Consider the following 18,668-nt stretch of genomic DNA (forward strand, 5'->3'; position numbering starts at 1 on the left):
ACAGTGAGAAATGTGGATCTGAGCGGGGACAGGATGAACCGTTTTGAGCACTGCATTTAGAGTTGTGAGAATGATATTTCTGATGTGTGAACTGCATTGAAGTGATTGAGAAAAACTGTAAACTAGCAAAACATTTGATGTGTAAGTCTAAAAGCACTGGTCACACTTTCATTGCTTATTTGTAGCTGCACACGTCACTGAATCAATTTAATACATCTGCAAGCATTTTGTTTGTTTTAACATTATCCAGGTGTGACTGTATTTTAGTTCACTAGTCCAGTCAAAATGTTGCTTTAGTTTTGTCTAAATCCAAACTTAAAAACAATATTTGTTAACAGATACGGCACCAGTGTGTGATAGATAATAACTAAACTATTGAAGTAAGGAAGGAAGGAGGAGGAATAACAGAAAGGTTGAACAAAATGGTGATGGTATAGATAGATAGATAGATAGATAGATAGATAGATAGATAGATAGATAGATAGATAGATAGATAGATAGATAGATAGATAGATAGAACTTGCATTTCTGTGTGTAACTCTCAGAAACTCTGTCCCCGTTGTTACCTCAGACACACTGCTGGGCAGCTGTGTCGCATCATAAATTTTTTTGTGCAGCGCATCTGTGCCTTCGGAGATTTTGTAATTTTTTGTGTAGAGGACACTGTTTTTTTGGAAAAGGACTTTGTTGTCCTGGCAGTACGACTTATAGTCTGCAGGGGTGGTGATTTGCTTTTGCACAAGCACAGAGCATAAAGGTTAAAGTCTTCCTAATGTAATGTACCAAATTATACCTTGTTTGTGTGTAGCGTGCTAAATAACTGACAGCCCATAAGTCAACTCCCATTTGTCTAAACAGCCTGCCACACAAAGACATAATAACCAAGTACAGTTACTTCAAAATATGTTCTTCTGGTTTGCTTTAAAAAGAAAAATCTGCAACTTTTCCACAGAGCAAACACTAAAGTAATTACTGCACAGAATTTCCTCAAGTTGTTATCACTATGCACAATAACAGGTAAAAGATTACATTTAATAGTAAGCTATTATACTGCCCAACCTATCAGGAGTGTTAGGCAGGAGCAGCTCCCTTTTGAGCATTTGAAACATCTGTTGCATCCCTCTGTTAACTGGCAAATAAACTGGACCGGCCTCAGAGTTTCAGGCGTAAATACTGAGTGAGTTCAGCTTAGTTCACAGGTTGATGCTTAAAACTATGTGAAATGCTCACTTTTATCACGTCCGAAGCCAAATTGCATGTTTTTTTGTCCATACAGCAGCATGAATTCTTCAAAACTTCCCAAAATTAAATGGCTTCTAGTCTCAAACTCAACATTTCATTAACTTTCTGCTCCCTCTCCCTCTCCCTCTCTCTCTCTCTCACTCACTCAGATCATTATGTACATGTCTCCCTTTCATCATATCCTGTATACTGGCAAATGTAATCATTCACATCATTAATCAAGAAAAATGCATGGTCTGTGCATTTTTCTTGATTAATGATGTGAATGATTACATTAAGTAAGCAGAGAAATGTTATGTAGTCAAGTCTTCACATTCAGGACTATCCTGCATTGCACAGTTACACAATTTGAAATTGACTATCTTGTTGGGGGCTCAGAGTACTTATTGATCAGTTTGATTTTTGATAGTTTTTCCTTTGATGTTTATATGGCTGAATCAAACAGTGCCATAAGATAAGTTGTTGTTTTTTATTTTTAACTGGACTGATCACAATTAAAGAATACTACAGAAACAATTTTAAGGAGGATTGATGGGTGAGGGTGTTTCAACACCACTGAGCCAATGAGAGGCCTGCATGAGTGACCCTCCTCTCGCCACTAAACGTTAACATATGGGCTTTCTTCTTCTTCTTCTAGAAGAATGCAGCTGTAATTCTAAACTGGTTTGTACAAACAGGTTTTTTTTGCAGCAGCAAAAAAGTCAGGATTTATTCATAACTCAATCTGATGATTCATGATGCATTGTGAAGCAGGGAAGCCATGAGAAATAACTCATTTATACTTATTTATAAGAATACATTTTTTTATTTGCACTCTGGACTGATATATTTCTTGATATGACATTGATTGTAATGTCAATAACATCAAACTGACAGTGAATTAAGTGAGGATTAGATCTGTGGTGTGTTGACATGTTTTCCTCAAGTAATCATTGTATAACAGTAAAAGTGCACCAAGCATCAGTTCTCTCCCTCCTCCTCCTCCTCCTCCTCCTCTTCCTCCTCCAGTACCTCCTCTTCACTGGTGGGCGTTGATTCAGAAACTTCCCCCTTAGCTTTTAAATTCGGGCGTTCATTGTAGATTTCACTGTGACAGCCAGGTCAGGTCCCCAGGAGCAAGATGGTGAGTTACCAGTCACTGCTGAATAATTTCAGTCGGCTTGTTTCTACTGTTACTTTCATTGGTACCTTAACATTGTCAGCGTATTTTAGCAGAGCTATTCTTTTTCATTGTAATATAATGACTTTGTGATGTGCTTTTTGATTATAGACAACATACACAGACAAAGGAGAAAAGGTGGGTAACCTCTTCATATATGCCACCCTGAACAGAGGTTATTACGTGACGCTGCAGTTATTGAGCACTGTCATGTCTTTTTGTTTTTAGCATGAGCAGGGCAGGTTCCTCTGCTTTGATCACTTGACATTCTGGGTAGGAAATGCAAAACAGGTAAGTTAACTCATAGCTGCTCGCTCTACACTTTTTTGGGCACATTATATTTTTCCTCTCACAGACGAAGGGGCAGGCTACACACTCAGCCAGGCTATTGGTTCTCCAGGGGGGTGGAGGGGACACAGCATATAGTACCCCAGACCTCATACTCATTTCCCCACTTCCAAGTAGCACGGCACAAACTCAGTCAAAGCTCACTACTCACCAGGAGATGGCACTATCATACAGTTTAAAGCCAACCTCATGAAGTCATTGTAAATTATAGTTTAACATTGAAATGAATCACATCCTTTAACAATTGTCTTCAACAGGCTGCATCGTATTACTGTAACAAGCTGGGATTTGAGCCTTTGGCTTACCATGGTTTGGAGACAGGCAGCCGTGAAGTGGTTTCCCATGTAGTGAAACAAGGCAAGGTAAAGACCTGGAAGTACACAACAAGAAAACCATACACGTGCTACGCTTTCCTGTGGTGCAACAAAACAAAAATGAAAAACACTGTTCTGTGCAAATGTTGTTTGAACGTCACTGATTCCACTGTCAACATATAGATGTATAGATCGGCTTTTAACATGCTAACGATTTCACTTTGTGTTTGACAGATCATTTATGTGTTCTCATCTGCCCTCAATCCTGGAAACAAAGGTACAGCACTCGTCAGGAGCTGGGTTCACAATGTGGTCACATCTGAAGTGTTTATTTGCTGTATTTCTAAAAATGTATAATAAGAATGAGGAAAAATATTACTAATTTATACTCACCTTGATTTTATGAGAAATTCTTTGCAAAGAATGACCTCTGTAAGATGTCATAGTTTACAGGACTAATAAATGCATTAGTTAATGACAACAAAAAGAGGAGCTGCTGCTGTTCATGCACTTATTTTGAGAAATGGTCCACTAGACTACTCACATGTAGTTAATTTATCCATCACCATTTTGTTCAACCTTTCTGTTATTCCTCCTCCTTCCTTCCTTACTTCAATAGTTTAGTTATTTAGTGGTTACAATTAAAACATGCATTTTATGCCTTAGATACATTTTTTCAATACCTTAATGGTCTGCGACAAGAACACCGGGCCGCCGTGATTATCAATAAAAAAATAACTGAAAAAGGAAGAATTGTGCAAAACATTTCCCGATGAATACTGAAATTGTTTGGTCAAATTAATTAAGTCCAAACAATATATTTTGCACTGAACTTGAATCACAAAAAAATTCAAAGTGACTACGTTTGGCTTTTCCTCAGTGATGGGAGATCATTTGGTCAAGCATGGGGATGGAGTAAAGGATATTGCATTTACCGTGGAGGACTGTGACCTCCTTGTGCAGGTAATACTTCAGGTTTTATTTTGCAAGTGCATGCTCAGCTACCACATTCACTTTTGAGACTACATCTAATTGCTGGTACTGAATGCTATCAGATGAATGCTTTTGCTTTCTATGCACTAACACTTTTCTCTACTCACAGAAAGCCCGTGAACGAGGTGCAGTTGTTGTAAAGGAGCCTCACACTCTGGAGGACAAGTATGGTAAAGTCCGGTTGGCTGTGCTTCAAACGGTAAGAGAAGTCACCAACTTTTAATCCTATAAACTTACAGTGAAAGTTCTAGTAACTATTTCAATGTAGCACACTATGAAATGAGTTGAAAATTTAAGAAATGCCAGGACTGTAGACTGGGTTTTGTTTGTTACAGTATGGTGACACCACGCACACATTTGTGGAGAGGACAGGATACAGTGGGTTGTTTCTGCCGGGATTCCATCCACCTCTGTTCAAGGACCCTTCACTAGCCAAACTGTGAGTAAACATAAGTTATTCTGGTGTTGCTACACTCATAAGATAGTAACGTGCCTGTTTCCATCTGAATGTCATCTAATGATGTTTTTGTGTGGTTTTGCTTTTATCCTTCCACACAGGCCAAGTGGGAAACTGAACTTTATTGATCATGTTGTGGGAAACCAACCAGATGATGAGATGGTTCCAGTGGTGGAATGGTAATTGACTTAGAGGAAGGAAGAAAACATGCAACAGCAAACCTGCTGCTCATATTGTCCACATAGTCTACAACAGTAAAAGTGGTGGTGGTTTGGAGGGGTGGGGGGTGGAGGGTGGAGGAGGAGTCAAAACCCATCTGATTCTTACATAACTCTGCTTTTTTGGCATGACTCAAGGATCAGCATGACTTTGCATTTTTTAAATTGGGCCTCCAGTGGTTCTCCACATCTGGATGTTGTTTTTAACCCATTAGAGGCATTTAGGCACAAAAAGGCAGGGGAAAGGCAGTTCTCCAAATGAGCAAGCTTATTGGTTGATCCTGGAGAGAGGGGTGTAACATGGGCTGGAGGGTTTTAGGTGTGGAGAAAATGTCACTCATTCATGTTTGGCAGGCCGCAATTATCCAATTCAGATTCTACAGTTGAATCAATTCAAGCCACCAGTGAAAAGCAGAAATTTAAAATTATGTAACATATGGTACATGTATGATTAATCCACCATGATGTTTGTCTCACAGGTATCAGAGGAACCTTCTTTTTCACCGCTTCTGGTCAGTGGATGACAAGCAGCTTCAGACTGAGTTTAGTGCCCTGCGCTCCATTGTAGTGGCAAACTATGAGGAGACTGTGAAGATGCCCATCAACGAGCCTGCCATGGGGAATAGAAAGTCTCAGATCCAGGCATGTTCCTCACACTTTTAACAAACATGTGGACCAGACACAATTTACTTGTGCAATAATGGTTAAATAGCAGGTATCTTCTCCATGTGTTTGCACTTACAGGAGTATGTGGAGTACTATGGAGGTCCAGGAGTGCAGCATATAGCCATGAACACCTCAGATATCATCACGGCAGTAAGTCTATGAAAACACTCTCTTTGGCTTTGTATGTGAATCAGTCCCTAAAGCGGCAATAATGCTCTGATGAATCTCATCTTTTCAGATTCGTAACCTAAAGGAGCGTGGGATGGAGTTCATGTCTGTGCCGGACACTTACTACGACCAGCTGAGGGAGAAGTTGAAACACTCAAAGGTCAAAATCACAGAGGACCTTGATGTCTTGCAGGTCAGAGCTATGGTCATCTTTTAAAAAGCTTGGAGGACTGATGCAGACTGAACCTCAGGAGTTTATGTTTAGCTAAAACTTTACTATATTCTTAAATCTTAACACAAGTTAATTCACTTTCCATTTACAGCTATTTTAAAAGCAAAATGAACATATACTGTAATTAGTGACCAACTGAGTTAACTACTCAACAACCTCATGGAGAAATTAATTCCAAAAGACAAATATTGTCTTGTGACCTTACTCATATTCAGGAGCTGAAGATCCTGGTGGACTACGACGACAATGGATATTTACTTCAAATCTTCACCAAGCCAGTTCAGGATCGCCCCACTGTGTTCTTGGAGGTCATTCAGAGACACAACCACCAGGTGAGGGCGCCACTGGATAGATGAACACTTTTACAGGAGGAAATACACTTTACAGCACATTGTATGTCTTAACAAGAAAACATCTGTTATAGCTAAAGTATAGTAGTAACTTAAATCCATCAATTGTCCACAGGGTTTTGGTGCAGGAAACTTCAAATCTCTTTTTGAAGCCATTGAAGCCGACCAGCATGCCAGAGGAAATCTGACTATCCTGACACCAAATGGAGTTTCTAAGGCCATGTGAACCCATTGTTATATTGACCTTTTACCTCTGAAAAGTCTGAATAACCATTATGAAAATACACTGTCCATTGAGGGTCCTGTTTACTTCTTAAGAGTATTATACTGATAATGTGCTACATCAGTGCTCTGATAATGTTAGATAGACAGTAAGAGTGCACAAAGCGTTAATTGATGCTGTTATGCTTTGATATTTTTGTTACTCGCATGTTTTATTAGAATGAAATGTTTATTTTATGTGTTGCTTCATTAAGTAAGAAGAGTACACCTCAGCTAAACATTCATAATATAACGCTTTCTTATTATAAAATATTAAAAACACAACCAATATTATTGATACAAGCTTGACTCAAGCAAAACACAGTTTAAGCTCTCATAAATGAAAACATTTAACTATACATTTATGTTATTGTTTGGACATTTCATTGTAGCAGAGGCCTTTAGCATGATGTTTAAAGTGCCCATTTTTCTCCCTCCATGTTGGAAGAGAGAACAATTGCAATGTGTGAAAAATCGGTTGCAATAAACTGCGATGCACAACCAAATGTTGTGTTTTATATTGTAGCTTTTTTCCAGACATTTAGTTTTAACTGCCGGCGAAGTGCTTGGTCCCATTCCAGTCTTAAGTGCTGTTAAGAGCAGTTTATAAAAATCATTATTTACCAATCAGTACTGCCACTTTTCACACAGCTCTTCTCCAGCATGCTCCAGAGCTCCAGTGCTCCTCCAGTGCTCCTCCAGTGCTTTTCTGAGTTCCTGTGTTAAAATGATTTTTTTGACACATAGTATGTCTTCATATCATGCAGTACCTCAGGCAACTCTGGCTCATGACACATCAGGACACTTCCTTAGAGATTAGTTCAAGGAGCCCCGGCAGCTATCTGCTCCACACAAACAAGGAATCTTTGTTTCCTCAATGGGAAACTTGTAGTCGTACGTGATCTCCTCATTGATGCTTATTGGCTGCCTGGAGTATATCACAATCTTCTTCTGAGACTCCACAGTGATGATCTTAGCATAGCAGTTGGGCTGCAAGAGAAAAAACAGTAAGTGCAGTTCATGTGTGTGAAGTTCTTTTGTATTCAGGATCCCATCACACAAATGTTGATCTCATTCAGAATCATTTAAGCAGCTCTTACTCACATTGCAGCTGTGGTTGATAAATCTGGCTAAGTTCCCATATTTAGTGGCATCAATGATGGTGTCCTGATCGACCCGGAACAAATAGCTGCTTCCTATGCCCTCCTCCTCATATCTCTGCTCCCTCGTGTCAGCGATGACCTAAGGGGAAAGAGAACAGATACACCTATTCATAGGTTATCACTGCCACTCCTACTCTCCTGGAAAGTACCCAGAACAACCACAGGGTCCCAGTGAGTCACTGTGCCAATTCACAGAAACAGTCAAGGGGAACATGGTTTAAAAGCACGACTGCAGTATTTGTTGGGGAAGATGTTTGCATCATCATCTGAGCCTTGTCATTAGTTTCTGTTCATCTCACCTGTCTAATGATTTGGCCCACGTACTCAATAACCATCTCATCTGCTGCTATAGGCTCCATGGCAAACAGCCCCCATTCGTGGATGTGACTCCGGCTGAAACGAATCCTCTTCTTTCGAAACTGATATAAAGAAGATACAAATAGTTTCATGTCAAAATGATACAAATATCATTTGTTAACACAGGCTCGATCCTTTGCAAATACTGACATGACAGTTAACTGATTAACTGAAATTAGTTAACTGTCATGTCAGTATTACTGTGTTCAGACACGTCACTGTTGACTGTTTTTTTAATGTCTCAGATTTAGTCTTTTCAGTGTTTTGAAAAAACAGACAGATTACATTCATAACTATTTGCAATAGCAGTTATATCAAAAAATCTGCAAATAAAACTGAATTTTGAAAAAACTATCTAAATCACTATTTTTTGTGATTTAGGTAAATTGAGTCTAGTTTTTGATATTCATATGGCCTTGATCACACAATTCTTCTTTGTCCATGTAAGCAAATAGGGACATGCAGTTTGAAAAACCAAATCCCTGATGAGATATAATAAAGTTTACATATTGATAAAGTTAATATTTAACAGAGCAGGACTTACACAGTGATAAAAGAGTGTATTGTTGCTGACAAGATAATATGTGGCTTGGTAAACAACTAATTCATATCAAATTCTTTGGGCATAAAGCATTTATCTAAGCTTCTTTCAAGAAGAAAACCAGGGTTTTTTTAGTTTAGTTTACTTATCTTAACTAATACTAAAACCTTACTTACCTTCAGCTGGTTGAACCTGACCAGGTCACTATCACAGCTGAAAGAGGACAGCAGGCGGCGCTGTTCAGACCTGAAGTCAGATCCAGCACGCAGCAGGGAGGTCGGTTGTTGGGCTGGGATGGACGTCCCCTGCACAAATACATGATGACATTAAACTCTGAGTGGCATAAACTGAGCACTGAGATCATCACAGTTTCCTCTCTTTAATACCTGAGTACTTGTAGATGGGAGCTCAGTGGGCAGCTTGGTGTTGTTGAGGTATTTCATTTTGTCCTTCCTGCTGATTTTATAGAAGCCTTCGCTGCGAGCAGAGCCGGTCCTGTGATTCGGCTGCCAGGAGTTGTACTCCTCACTCTTCTCTGCGAGGACTTTAGTCAGTAAGCAACAGTTAAGGATGTCAAGCACAGAACATGATAAACAGTACCACACAAATGTAATATATGTACATATAATGAATTTCCATATGTACATATAAAATAAAAAATATATATGTAAAAATTACATATGAAACCTATTAGAAATTGGAGCAATTTCATATGTTGACATGTATGTCTAGTCCATACAAATATGCATGTTTATGTATATATGCTTATATTGTAGACACGTTACGCAAATATGTATCCATCCCAAAGCCTGTTAATGTATGTTGATATTATATACAGTAGAGTCCAAAAGACTTTTGGGGAGAAAATGGGGAGAAAGACAATTATAAAATTATAAAAAGGAAAAACATATATAAACATATAGAATTGTCGTATGTTTGTTGTTTTAATAAACTTGTATATATACATACATACACATATATATGTACTTGCATACATTTTGTTGTCTGTTGATATTTTTGATTCTCCGTGTTGACTGTATTTTTCTTGATAGTATACAGCACTTTGGTCAGCTGTTTGCTGTTTTTAAATGTATTCTATAAAGAAATTTGATTTGATATATAAATTAAATATAGATTGTTAACATGTCATATACTTATATTGTCATATACCTAGAGGATGTATGTATGTGATAGTAATATAGCCCCTTAGAAGTGATATATATGGCAACATCACTCTTGATATAGGGACATATATGTTGTATATTACATTTCTGTATCAATCAAATATGTTGCTGATTAATCTGAATTCATTATTTATTTGTAAACTGATGTTTTAAGAGCAAACTTTTCTGCAACTGCACTTGAAACTTAACTACAACATTACTTAAGATGTCCCCACAATTCGCAGCATTTAAGTGTGAGGGTTTTTAACTTTGAATATAACGTAATATTTTTATTTCAAAATAAATATGTAACATTATGGAATTAATCTGGGTAATTTGGTAGATTACAAGATAATCACATCTATACATACATTATCAGTTAGTTCACATAAACTGACTTTGATCTAATTTAATTTTAAAATGAAACTGTTAAAAAGGATATGAGGATGAGGTATCCAAAGGGTGTCACTGAGCCACCCAAAGCCATTGTCCTTCTCTTGCAGCCTTTCATATGTACACTGCAGCAGCCTCGCATCTTCTTCATCCAGACCCTCCTTCCAAACACTGTGAAGGATTCTCCTCTCTTCATGCAGTGAACACCACCTGTGAGAACGCCTGTGGTAGGAGAGTGAACCTGTGATTCTTTTACGTGATCTTTGCCGATGATGGGTCCTCCATCTCCTCTTTAGCCTCCTCCACTCTTTTCGCCTAAATAAGGACTTCTCCTCATCCAAAAGGCCGGGCATATTCTCCAGTCCCTGCAAGGGCTTCGTTCTCACACATGAACTGATCCACACACTGCTCCCATCAGAAATGTCAGATGAAGATTCAGAGAGGCTGCATGGAGAGGACACTGTGATGGGAGAGCCTCCAAGAGAGTCGTCACACAACAGGGGAAGGGAGGTGGCCGCCATTTGTGTTTTTCTCCTGTGAACTACTGCTCTTCGGGAAAGGATAATGTCTCTTCCAGGAGTCTTTGGGGCTGTTGTGTAAGGATTACTGGACAGGGATGGAATAGGCGGTGGGCTGCTAAAAGGTTGGCACATCACTGTGCCTTCTGACATTGGCGTCTCTCTGCCAGGTGTTGTTGGAGCTCTCCCAGAGCTGTGCTGAAGCCATTCACTTCTCTCCTCTCTACCAGGAGTTTTAGGTATATCCTGGTATGATAGGTATGAGGCCGCTGGGAGATCAGAGGGAGCTAGAACAAGCTCACTGCTTACAGGGGAGAGGGACAGGACTTCACTAGCATCATCTGAGTCCTCACTTTCCAGTTCAGCCACTATCCCCTTGCCTGGTGTTTGTGGTTGCTCCACCTCCACAGCAGGAGATGTTGGTTTGCTTTTAATCAGAAGGTCGGGGTCACTGTCCACCAAGCAGCCAGTAGGTGTGAGAGGCCTCAGGTTTTCTATGGTTTCTAGAGACTCCACTGTCCATTCAGGGCTCTCCATCTCCACATCAAGGTCTGGCTCCAATTCTACATAGATAAATAACAAGGAATTATTACAGAATCATATATAAATCATTCACTCAATGGGTTTGTTACATTATTTATAGAATATACAGCTTTTTAAAAATTTATCAAGGGTAATCTGTGAACATTAAAATCCTGCATTCTTAATATTCTGGCATTGGATTCACATCTGTAAATTTTTTCATTGTTATTTTTATCTCCATTAGATGGCATAAAATTTGAGAAAATCACAAGAAATGTTTCAATTTATTTTGATTTAATAATCTTTGACTGACATGAAACATCGTTTCCTGATCCAGTAAACTAATTTGAACTACACCATGCTGGACATATAACCTGGAAATCCTAGAGGGGATGGGGGCTGTAGGTCCTGGGGTTCTCTGCTTTGGAGCTCCATCAGGACATCCAAGTCACAGGTGTCTTGTTGACAGGATGTGTACTGGTCTGCCCAGTCCTGCAGGCACAGATCTAGCTGAGCACCAGGGGTTAGCGGGGCTGCAGAGTTAAGGGGGGGCTCAAGCTCCATTGACTCTTCATCCGACAAAATCACTATGCACTCGTCACTCCTGCTGTACTTGTCGTCCTCCTCCATGTCTTCACTTTCAGGACTCAGGTTAAAGTAGGACGAGTCCTCAAAGCTGTCTGAGGAGAAGGAGTCAGACGAGTCGAACTCTGACGAGTACTCGCTTTCCCCTGAAGAGCTGCTCTCTGAAGATGTCTCTGGAATTGAAAACAGAAACAAAAACATTCACTCATAGTTATGTGATTCTTCATTAGCTTTCAGTGTTGCAACTACATGACTTTGTGACCTACCATCATCTAAGTACTGCACTCCTTCACTAATGTGAGAGCTGACGGTTACTTCATCCTCCACAGGTTTTTGTGCCACTTTGTTTTCTTCCTCGGGATGATCACTGTCTTCCTCATGATCTCTGTCACACTAAATAAAACATTTTCTGTTAAAAAGCTGACAACAAAGTAGAAACATCTAACTTTACTGAAATTCAGAATTAAGTTTTTTTTTGTAATTTCACTATTATAGTAGTTTTGTGAAAAATCCATATTTACCAGGTTTTTAGGAGCACCATCATCTGGCACAATAGCCTCTGATTTGTCTGATATCATTTCTTCATCTTGAATTGGGTTATCCGTTTCTTTCCCCTCAACATCATCATCATCATCATCACTGTCAAGCTCATGTGGTCTTGCATGTCTGCGTTTAGGTCTCTCAGATGCAGATCTCACTGTGTCATCACCCTGTTTCACATCTAAAGCCCCGTGGAAAGAGAGAAACACATCTGATAAAGCTTCAGTGAAGAAGTGGAGAAGTTGACAGGTGAAGAAGTTGATATATAGTAAATGAGAGGCAGATGCAATAAAAACACTGACCAGAATTTTCATGCGAAGAGGACAACACATTTTCTGTCTCTTTTGATGAAGCAGGATCATCGGCTCTTTTCCTTTTTACCTGCATAAAAATAAGTTATTTTACATTACATTAAGTCATGTGTCTCTCAGAGCTTAAATGCTGGTGTGTTTTATTGTTCATTAAGCAAAACAGTTTACCTTGAACGACGGTAGTGGAGGTTTTTCGCGCTGGCCACGGATGTGACTGAGTGGGTCTGGTATTTGTTTCTTTGTCTCTTCCACACTTCCACTTTTCAAAGGAGAAACTTGTATCTTATGAATAAAACAACAAAAATAATAAACTTTCTGATGACAAAAGTGTGTCGCCATTAAAAGTAGCAAAGGACACAGAAAAAAGGTCCTCATTCATGTGATTTCATTGACCGCTGTGTAGAGCTTACCTTTGTTTTCTTCTCTTGACAGTCCCACCAGTCCTCAAATGCTTTGAAAGCGACCCCTTCAATCATTCTACGTGTAATGTCCTTCTTAATGATTGACTTCAGTTCATCCATGAGGACTTCTAAAACTTTTTCTGCTGTGACCTTGTGAGGGTCTTCCCGCACAGGTGTGTAGTCTGGTGGTGGCACAAAGGGGTTAAACCTGGGAAAAGGTGGAGCGGGCCAGGGTGGTCGAGGGAATGGTAAAGGTGCACTGCCATGCCTTGGGGGATTCACCTTATCCAAGCTGCATACAGGCTGCATGGGTAAAGGGTACGCGTGCACAGGAGGTGGAACAGAAGGCGGCGCCATCAAGGGTGGAGGGGGCCCTAGAAAAGTGGGTGGGGGAGGAATAGAATGAGGTGGTGGAATAGGAGGAGGAGGAATGGGGATGCTGATGCGATGGCCCGGAGGGGGGATCCAGCTTGGAGGTGGGATGGGGATTGTGCCATTTGGCAAGCGAGGTGGAACCGGGGGAAGAGATGGAGGAAAGGGGGGAATGGGGAAAGGGAAAGGGGTGACTGGTGGACGGGAGCATCCAGCTGCAATGGCAGGAGGAGCTTTGGGGGCAGGGTGTTGAGAAGATAATGACAGAGACTGTGGAAGAGAGGAGATGTCTGTTGTTGGTGTCAGATCAGATTGTCTGGTATTTGAGAGCTCCTCATCCTCATCCGCTGCATGATGCTCCTGGGTATGAAGGGAAAAAAATCTCAGTGGCACAACAGAAATATTTTTAAATAGATAGCAACATAATAACTAATACATTTCTTATTATCATGCTGTATGTAGAGATCTAGAGGAATTACCTTTGCACATGATAATGACTGGAACCTTTCTGCATCTTTTTCTTTGTTTATGTGAGGCCTCCTCTCAAAATGTGCGGGATCACACAGAGTGGGAGATTGTGAGTTTCTTTCAAGAAACAAAACTGCTTGAGTAGTTTCATCCTCTTCATTTTCAATGAGAGAGCTTAGATTGACATGCACCAGATCATTGTTGGATTGCTGGTTGCTGGCTGTCAAGGGTCCAGAGGGCATCAGAGTGCAAACAAGTGAGTCATCTGAGAAAGGGGAGTTATTAGCTGAGCAAGGTGAAGTTGGGCTGTCCTGAGAGTGCACATCGGCCTCCAAAGTCTGTCTGTCAAAGTACAAGGGGTCACTGCTCTGGCTGTTGATCAGCAAATTTTCAATGCGGGAGTCCAAACTCTCTACCACTGGTTGGGGGCTGCTGGAGGAACAGTCTGCAGCAGATGGAGATAAGTCTGTTATGCATGCATGGTCATCATGTGCTGCCTGCTGGTCAGCTGTGAAATTAATGCTCAGGATGTTGACAGAGTTTAGAGGCAAAGTCTTGGAGACAGCAGTGACCATGTCTTTGCCCTCTTGACAGGGGGAAGCAAGGTTAAAGGAAGATTCTGTATTATTGTTAGTGGAGGATTGTGAACTGTGACCCCAGAGTGCAAGCTGCTGGCTGCTAGTTGGTGGCTGTGGTTGACAATGCTTCAAAATTAAGCTGACATCTGAGACTTCACCAGATCTCCGGTGATACCTCACAGGTTTGCGATGGCAGAGCTCTCGTCTCACAGGTTTGTGAACACTATAGGTGGAGGGCTCCCACTGGAGGACCGGAGTCGCCTGAAGACTGGAGTAGCAAGAGTCCTGGGAGAGAGGAGTCGCAGACAAGCAAGGAGTGCGGGGGGTTCCCTGAGAACGTGGTGTAAGCCCAAAGCTGCAAGGTGTATCCTGCAAAATACTGGAGTAGGCTGTGTCCAGAGAGAGGGGTGTAGCGACACTGGTGGGGCTGGAGACACTCCCCTGTCGCTGCATGGCTGTGCTGCCCTGTAAGACATACATATTACAGAGAAAACACAAAAACAACTGAGAAATACTATCCTTAAAAAAACATAGTCATGTAACAGCTGCTTTATAAATACAGAATAGACGGTCACCTTGAAGTTCAAAGAGCTTGAAGCAGCTTTAAAATATTTACCAGCAAAGTGTTGATCAAGCTTTGAAGAGTTTCTTCACTGCTGCCCACTGGCAATGTCCAAGGAGTATAAAGGCCATGTAAGAGGAGCTGGAGATATCGTGACCTGTTTTCCCCTGAGGAAGGTTGCATATTACAGTTAATCAACACATTCAACAATATTAACTATTAAACTACTATATAAAAAATGCAATTTGTTCCTAAAGTTAGCTTTACCTTTAGGATCAATCTCCACATGAATAACATTTCCCATCACTGACGTCTGATGGAGGTGCTGAACAGCACCTTTTGCAGCCCGCACTGTGTCAAAGACAACCTTTGCAATCCCTAAATGCTTCCTGTTTTTAGGATGGTAAAATATTTCCACTTCTTCAATATTCCCATATTTGTTGCACATATTAGTCAAGAAGGCCTCCTTTACATTGTCATTCAACCTGGAAAATGTCACTTCTTTGGGAGGAACAGGGCCAACATACCATTCATCAACCTGAAAGGACATCGGCAGACAACAACAATTAATTAACAAATTATTATTATTATTAATATTATTATTAATATTATATTACACTCATTATTAGTAACGCTATTATTATCATTATGTTGATGATAAAAAATTACCTTAAATTTAGGCACTACAAGGTCAGTCTTGTTGCATTTGCTCCACAGGCGGCAGATGCGAGGATCTCTAACAGTATCTACAGGAAACAGACCTAAGTCCTCAACCTGTTGATGTAAACAACAGCCATCGTTATAATGGGAAATAGATGCTTGTTTGGCACAACGTTAAAGCGGGAAATATACAGTTGAACGGTGTTATTTATAAAAGACAGACAATAAACAGAGATGTAAAAATGCTCACGGGTATGTTAAAACACTGTCCATCATAGCGGTACACTTTGTACAGTCCTTTTGTCAATGCGGGGTCAATAATCAACTTGCAACTTCTCCAGTGCTGAGGCTGCGTCTCTCTCTCAGTAGTTTGTGTTTCGCTTTCCATTACATTCGTCAAAACCTGTGAATGTAACAGATAAACACCGCTACGCTGTCATCTTGTAGCCAGGTGAAGCTGTTTGCTTGCTCACGTTAGTGCTCCACTGCAGGTTAACACGCCCCAACAGGTGATGGAGAGCATCACCTGTAACGTCATGGCTCTCCAAAGGGTAACAGGTTGTAAGGTGAAACATATTCAAATAATACAAGTTTAATCTAACAAAGTATTCTTTGTTTCGCTTACCTGTACCAAAGTTTTATCCTTTGATGGAGCAACATTGTGGAAAAGCTGTTGTGATTTTCGGTGACGTCGCCCAGGTTGGATGACAGATCCATCCGCCAACAGACAGGGACGAAATATAGATCCTTCAGCCCAGCGGAAGAGCACGAAAATAGTAAAGGTTGTACTGACGGCGATCAGAAAAAAAAGCCGTGTTGTAACCTAATACAAAGGAGTTTTTCCTCGGTCTGCTGAGAAAAACAGCGTTCAGAGATATGCAGGACAGTCATCCTTATGTTATACTATGGTCTGGACAGGTAACAGAGTGACAATACATAGACTTCATCCTCAAGTCCTATGAATGGCGTTGCATGGCAGTCCTTCCTGTATATTCTGGGATATCTTGTGAATAAAGTTAATAATCTGGTCTTAAAGTGACTTGGTTACTCTTTGATAAGAGCTGCGCTGGTACAGATCGTTCTGTGAGGATATCATAGCATATTGCTTTTATCATTAACATATTTTTAGTCCTGTCCAGTTCTTCTACATTAAAGGAGTAAAAACTATTCCTGTGTATGAGGTTTCAAAACAGTAAACACTGTCTCATTTGCCACAACGTTGGAAACACACTGTTATCTAAAATATAAGATAATTAAATTGAACTAAAGGGCAAATAGCCCAAAGCACAAAAAAGCCCCAAACCAAACATGGACAAAGGTTTGTGGACAGGAGTGTATTATTGGTATATCGCTTTTGAGAGATTGGATGTCAGGAGCCAGAGGTTTTTCTAGATCAGTTAGCACAACTGATTCAGAGGTGTTTTTGGATTTGGTTTGGGGAGTGAAGGATGGGGGAGAAAGAGATAGGGGTAGGTAAAGGGAAAGAGTGAGTGAGGTGGGGTTTAAAGAGGAGTTCTCCTGTATAGCTAACCCCTGTCCTTCATTTTCTTTCTCCCTCTTCTGCTTTGACTTCTTCTCTTTTTTTCCCATTCACTTGTTTATCTTCACTCCCTTTGTTTCCTCACCCACCTTGTCATTGTCTTTTCTTCCTTTTGAATCTTGTTTTCCTCCTGGTGCCAAATTTCTGAAAAGATCAACCAATATTTTTTATTCAAAATCCCAAAACAAATTCTCAAGGTTTCAGAAACGGGCTGGCTGTTATTCTGAGGTAAAAGCATGAGCTGAGGCATCAGCACCTGTTTGTTCTGGAGGTTAGGAGGCTATATATATCTATGGAATAATAATAATTTGCTCAATAGGTATAAAGCAGGCCGCTTTGTTATGTTGTGTGGATGGCATATCATTACAGCTCAGGCCTGGTGGTGGAACTTGGATTAATGGAAAACTAATGAAAACTAATAAATAAGTTTTACGCCACATTGCTGATGGTTGAGAATTAACTCTTTCAAAACCATTTGCAGATATACACCGATCAGTCACAACATGAAAACCAGATACCTGTTTGACCGGTGTAGAAATGACGTTCACATATATGCCTCATTCTTTCAAAAAATGAGTACTAACATAGTGAGCTTCTGTAACTCCCTAAGTGTTGTCTTAAAAACAATAAAAATGACATCTGACTTCAGATACGATCCTAAAACAAACAGATTTATTATTAAGTTAATAAATCAATTCCTCTCCCCCTTTGAACATGTTGTAAAAACTCCCCATGGACTCTCCATGTCCCATGGTTGACCCCAGTTTCTGACCCCTGGTATATGAAAGCAGACATGACAAAAATAAGTCTCAGATAATTTTTTTATCAGACAATTCTTTAACACAAAAAATTTACAGACAGAGTCATAACATTCAACAATATAGCTCAACTACATTTGGCTTCAGTTGAACTTCTTCGTCAGGGAGTAAATTCATTTACAGAGACTCTGTCTCAGGGATAGCTACAGTTTTTCTCCATTGATTTGATGCATTTCTGCAAAAGCAGTGATTGAATGATCACAGCTTTGTAAAACATCTAGCACGAGCACAGATTTCACTTGGGAGCAAAGCGAAGTCCTGTCTCAGTCTCAGTCATATCTGGCTCTGTAGTGTGGGCTCATTCACTGTGAGAGAATATGCACAGAGGTTTAATAACTGCTGACTCTATAATCAGCATAGTCACATATGAAGGGCCACACCAGGTTGATTAACTGGCATTTGGCAAAAGACAGGAGCAGCAGGAAATGCAGATATACTGTCAGTAATGTCGGTAAATGTAGGTTAATGCAGGGCTGTGCTTAATGTGATTTGGGAAAATCTACAGTGAAATTACAGTTGTCCATCTATGGAAGGTGTTCACACCAACTATGATAGAGAAGTAAAGACGCTGCAGAAAATGTTTTAATTTTCAGTGTTGGCGTTCTCTCTCATACATACCTTCTGTTCATAAAAATGCATCAAAACAAGAGCAGAACTGTAAAACAGCTGTCCCAGATGTCATTCAGCTACCAATGAACATAGCTCTATGCAAAAAGTTTAATATCGTGCTTTTTATAGTCACACAATATTATCCTAACAGTGCTAACA

General features: G+C 40.2%; 2 protein-coding genes across 2 annotated transcripts; one reads left to right on the forward strand and one right to left on the reverse strand.

Moving 5' to 3' along the window:
• The first annotated feature begins 2,275 nt into the window (after positions 1–2,275).
• hpdb (4-hydroxyphenylpyruvate dioxygenase b) lies at positions 2,276–6,914 on the forward strand. Its single transcript, XM_071482401.1, has 14 exons — positions 2,276–2,365; positions 2,513–2,539; positions 2,630–2,692; positions 3,007–3,111; positions 3,298–3,340; positions 3,944–4,026; positions 4,166–4,255; positions 4,392–4,495; positions 4,615–4,692; positions 5,211–5,373; positions 5,476–5,547; positions 5,636–5,758; positions 6,013–6,129; positions 6,263–6,914. Exons 1-14 carry the CDS (start codon positions 2,363–2,365, stop codon positions 6,371–6,373), a joined length of 1,182 nt encoding a protein of 393 aa, XP_071338502.1. The 5' UTR covers positions 2,276–2,362; the 3' UTR covers positions 6,374–6,914.
• A 137-nt stretch (positions 6,915–7,051) lies between these two features.
• LOC139624761 (histone-lysine N-methyltransferase SETD1B-A-like) lies at positions 7,052–16,734 on the reverse strand. Its single transcript, XM_071484138.1, has 18 exons — positions 16,168–16,734; positions 15,793–15,945; positions 15,552–15,656; positions 15,150–15,420; positions 14,937–15,049; positions 13,754–14,785; positions 12,912–13,634; positions 12,670–12,783; positions 12,493–12,571; positions 12,172–12,371; positions 11,917–12,043; positions 11,440–11,823; positions 10,060–11,106; positions 8,856–9,055; positions 8,646–8,774; positions 7,871–7,990; positions 7,513–7,650; positions 7,052–7,398 (listed from the first exon to the last, which is right to left on the reverse strand). Exons 2-18 carry the CDS (start codon positions 15,928–15,930, stop codon positions 7,225–7,227), a joined length of 5,094 nt encoding a protein of 1,697 aa, XP_071340239.1. The 5' UTR covers positions 15,931–15,945; positions 16,168–16,734; the 3' UTR covers positions 7,052–7,224.
• Positions 16,735–18,668: the final 1,934 nt, after the last annotated feature.

The sequence above is a fragment of the Trachinotus anak genome, unplaced genomic scaffold (genome assembly GCF_046630095.1).
Source record: "Trachinotus anak isolate AG129_WGS33_773 ecotype Australia unplaced genomic scaffold, CSIRO_AGI_Tana_v1 ptg000008l, whole genome shotgun sequence".
Classification (NCBI taxonomy): Eukaryota; Metazoa; Chordata; class Actinopteri; order Carangiformes; family Carangidae; genus Trachinotus; species Trachinotus anak.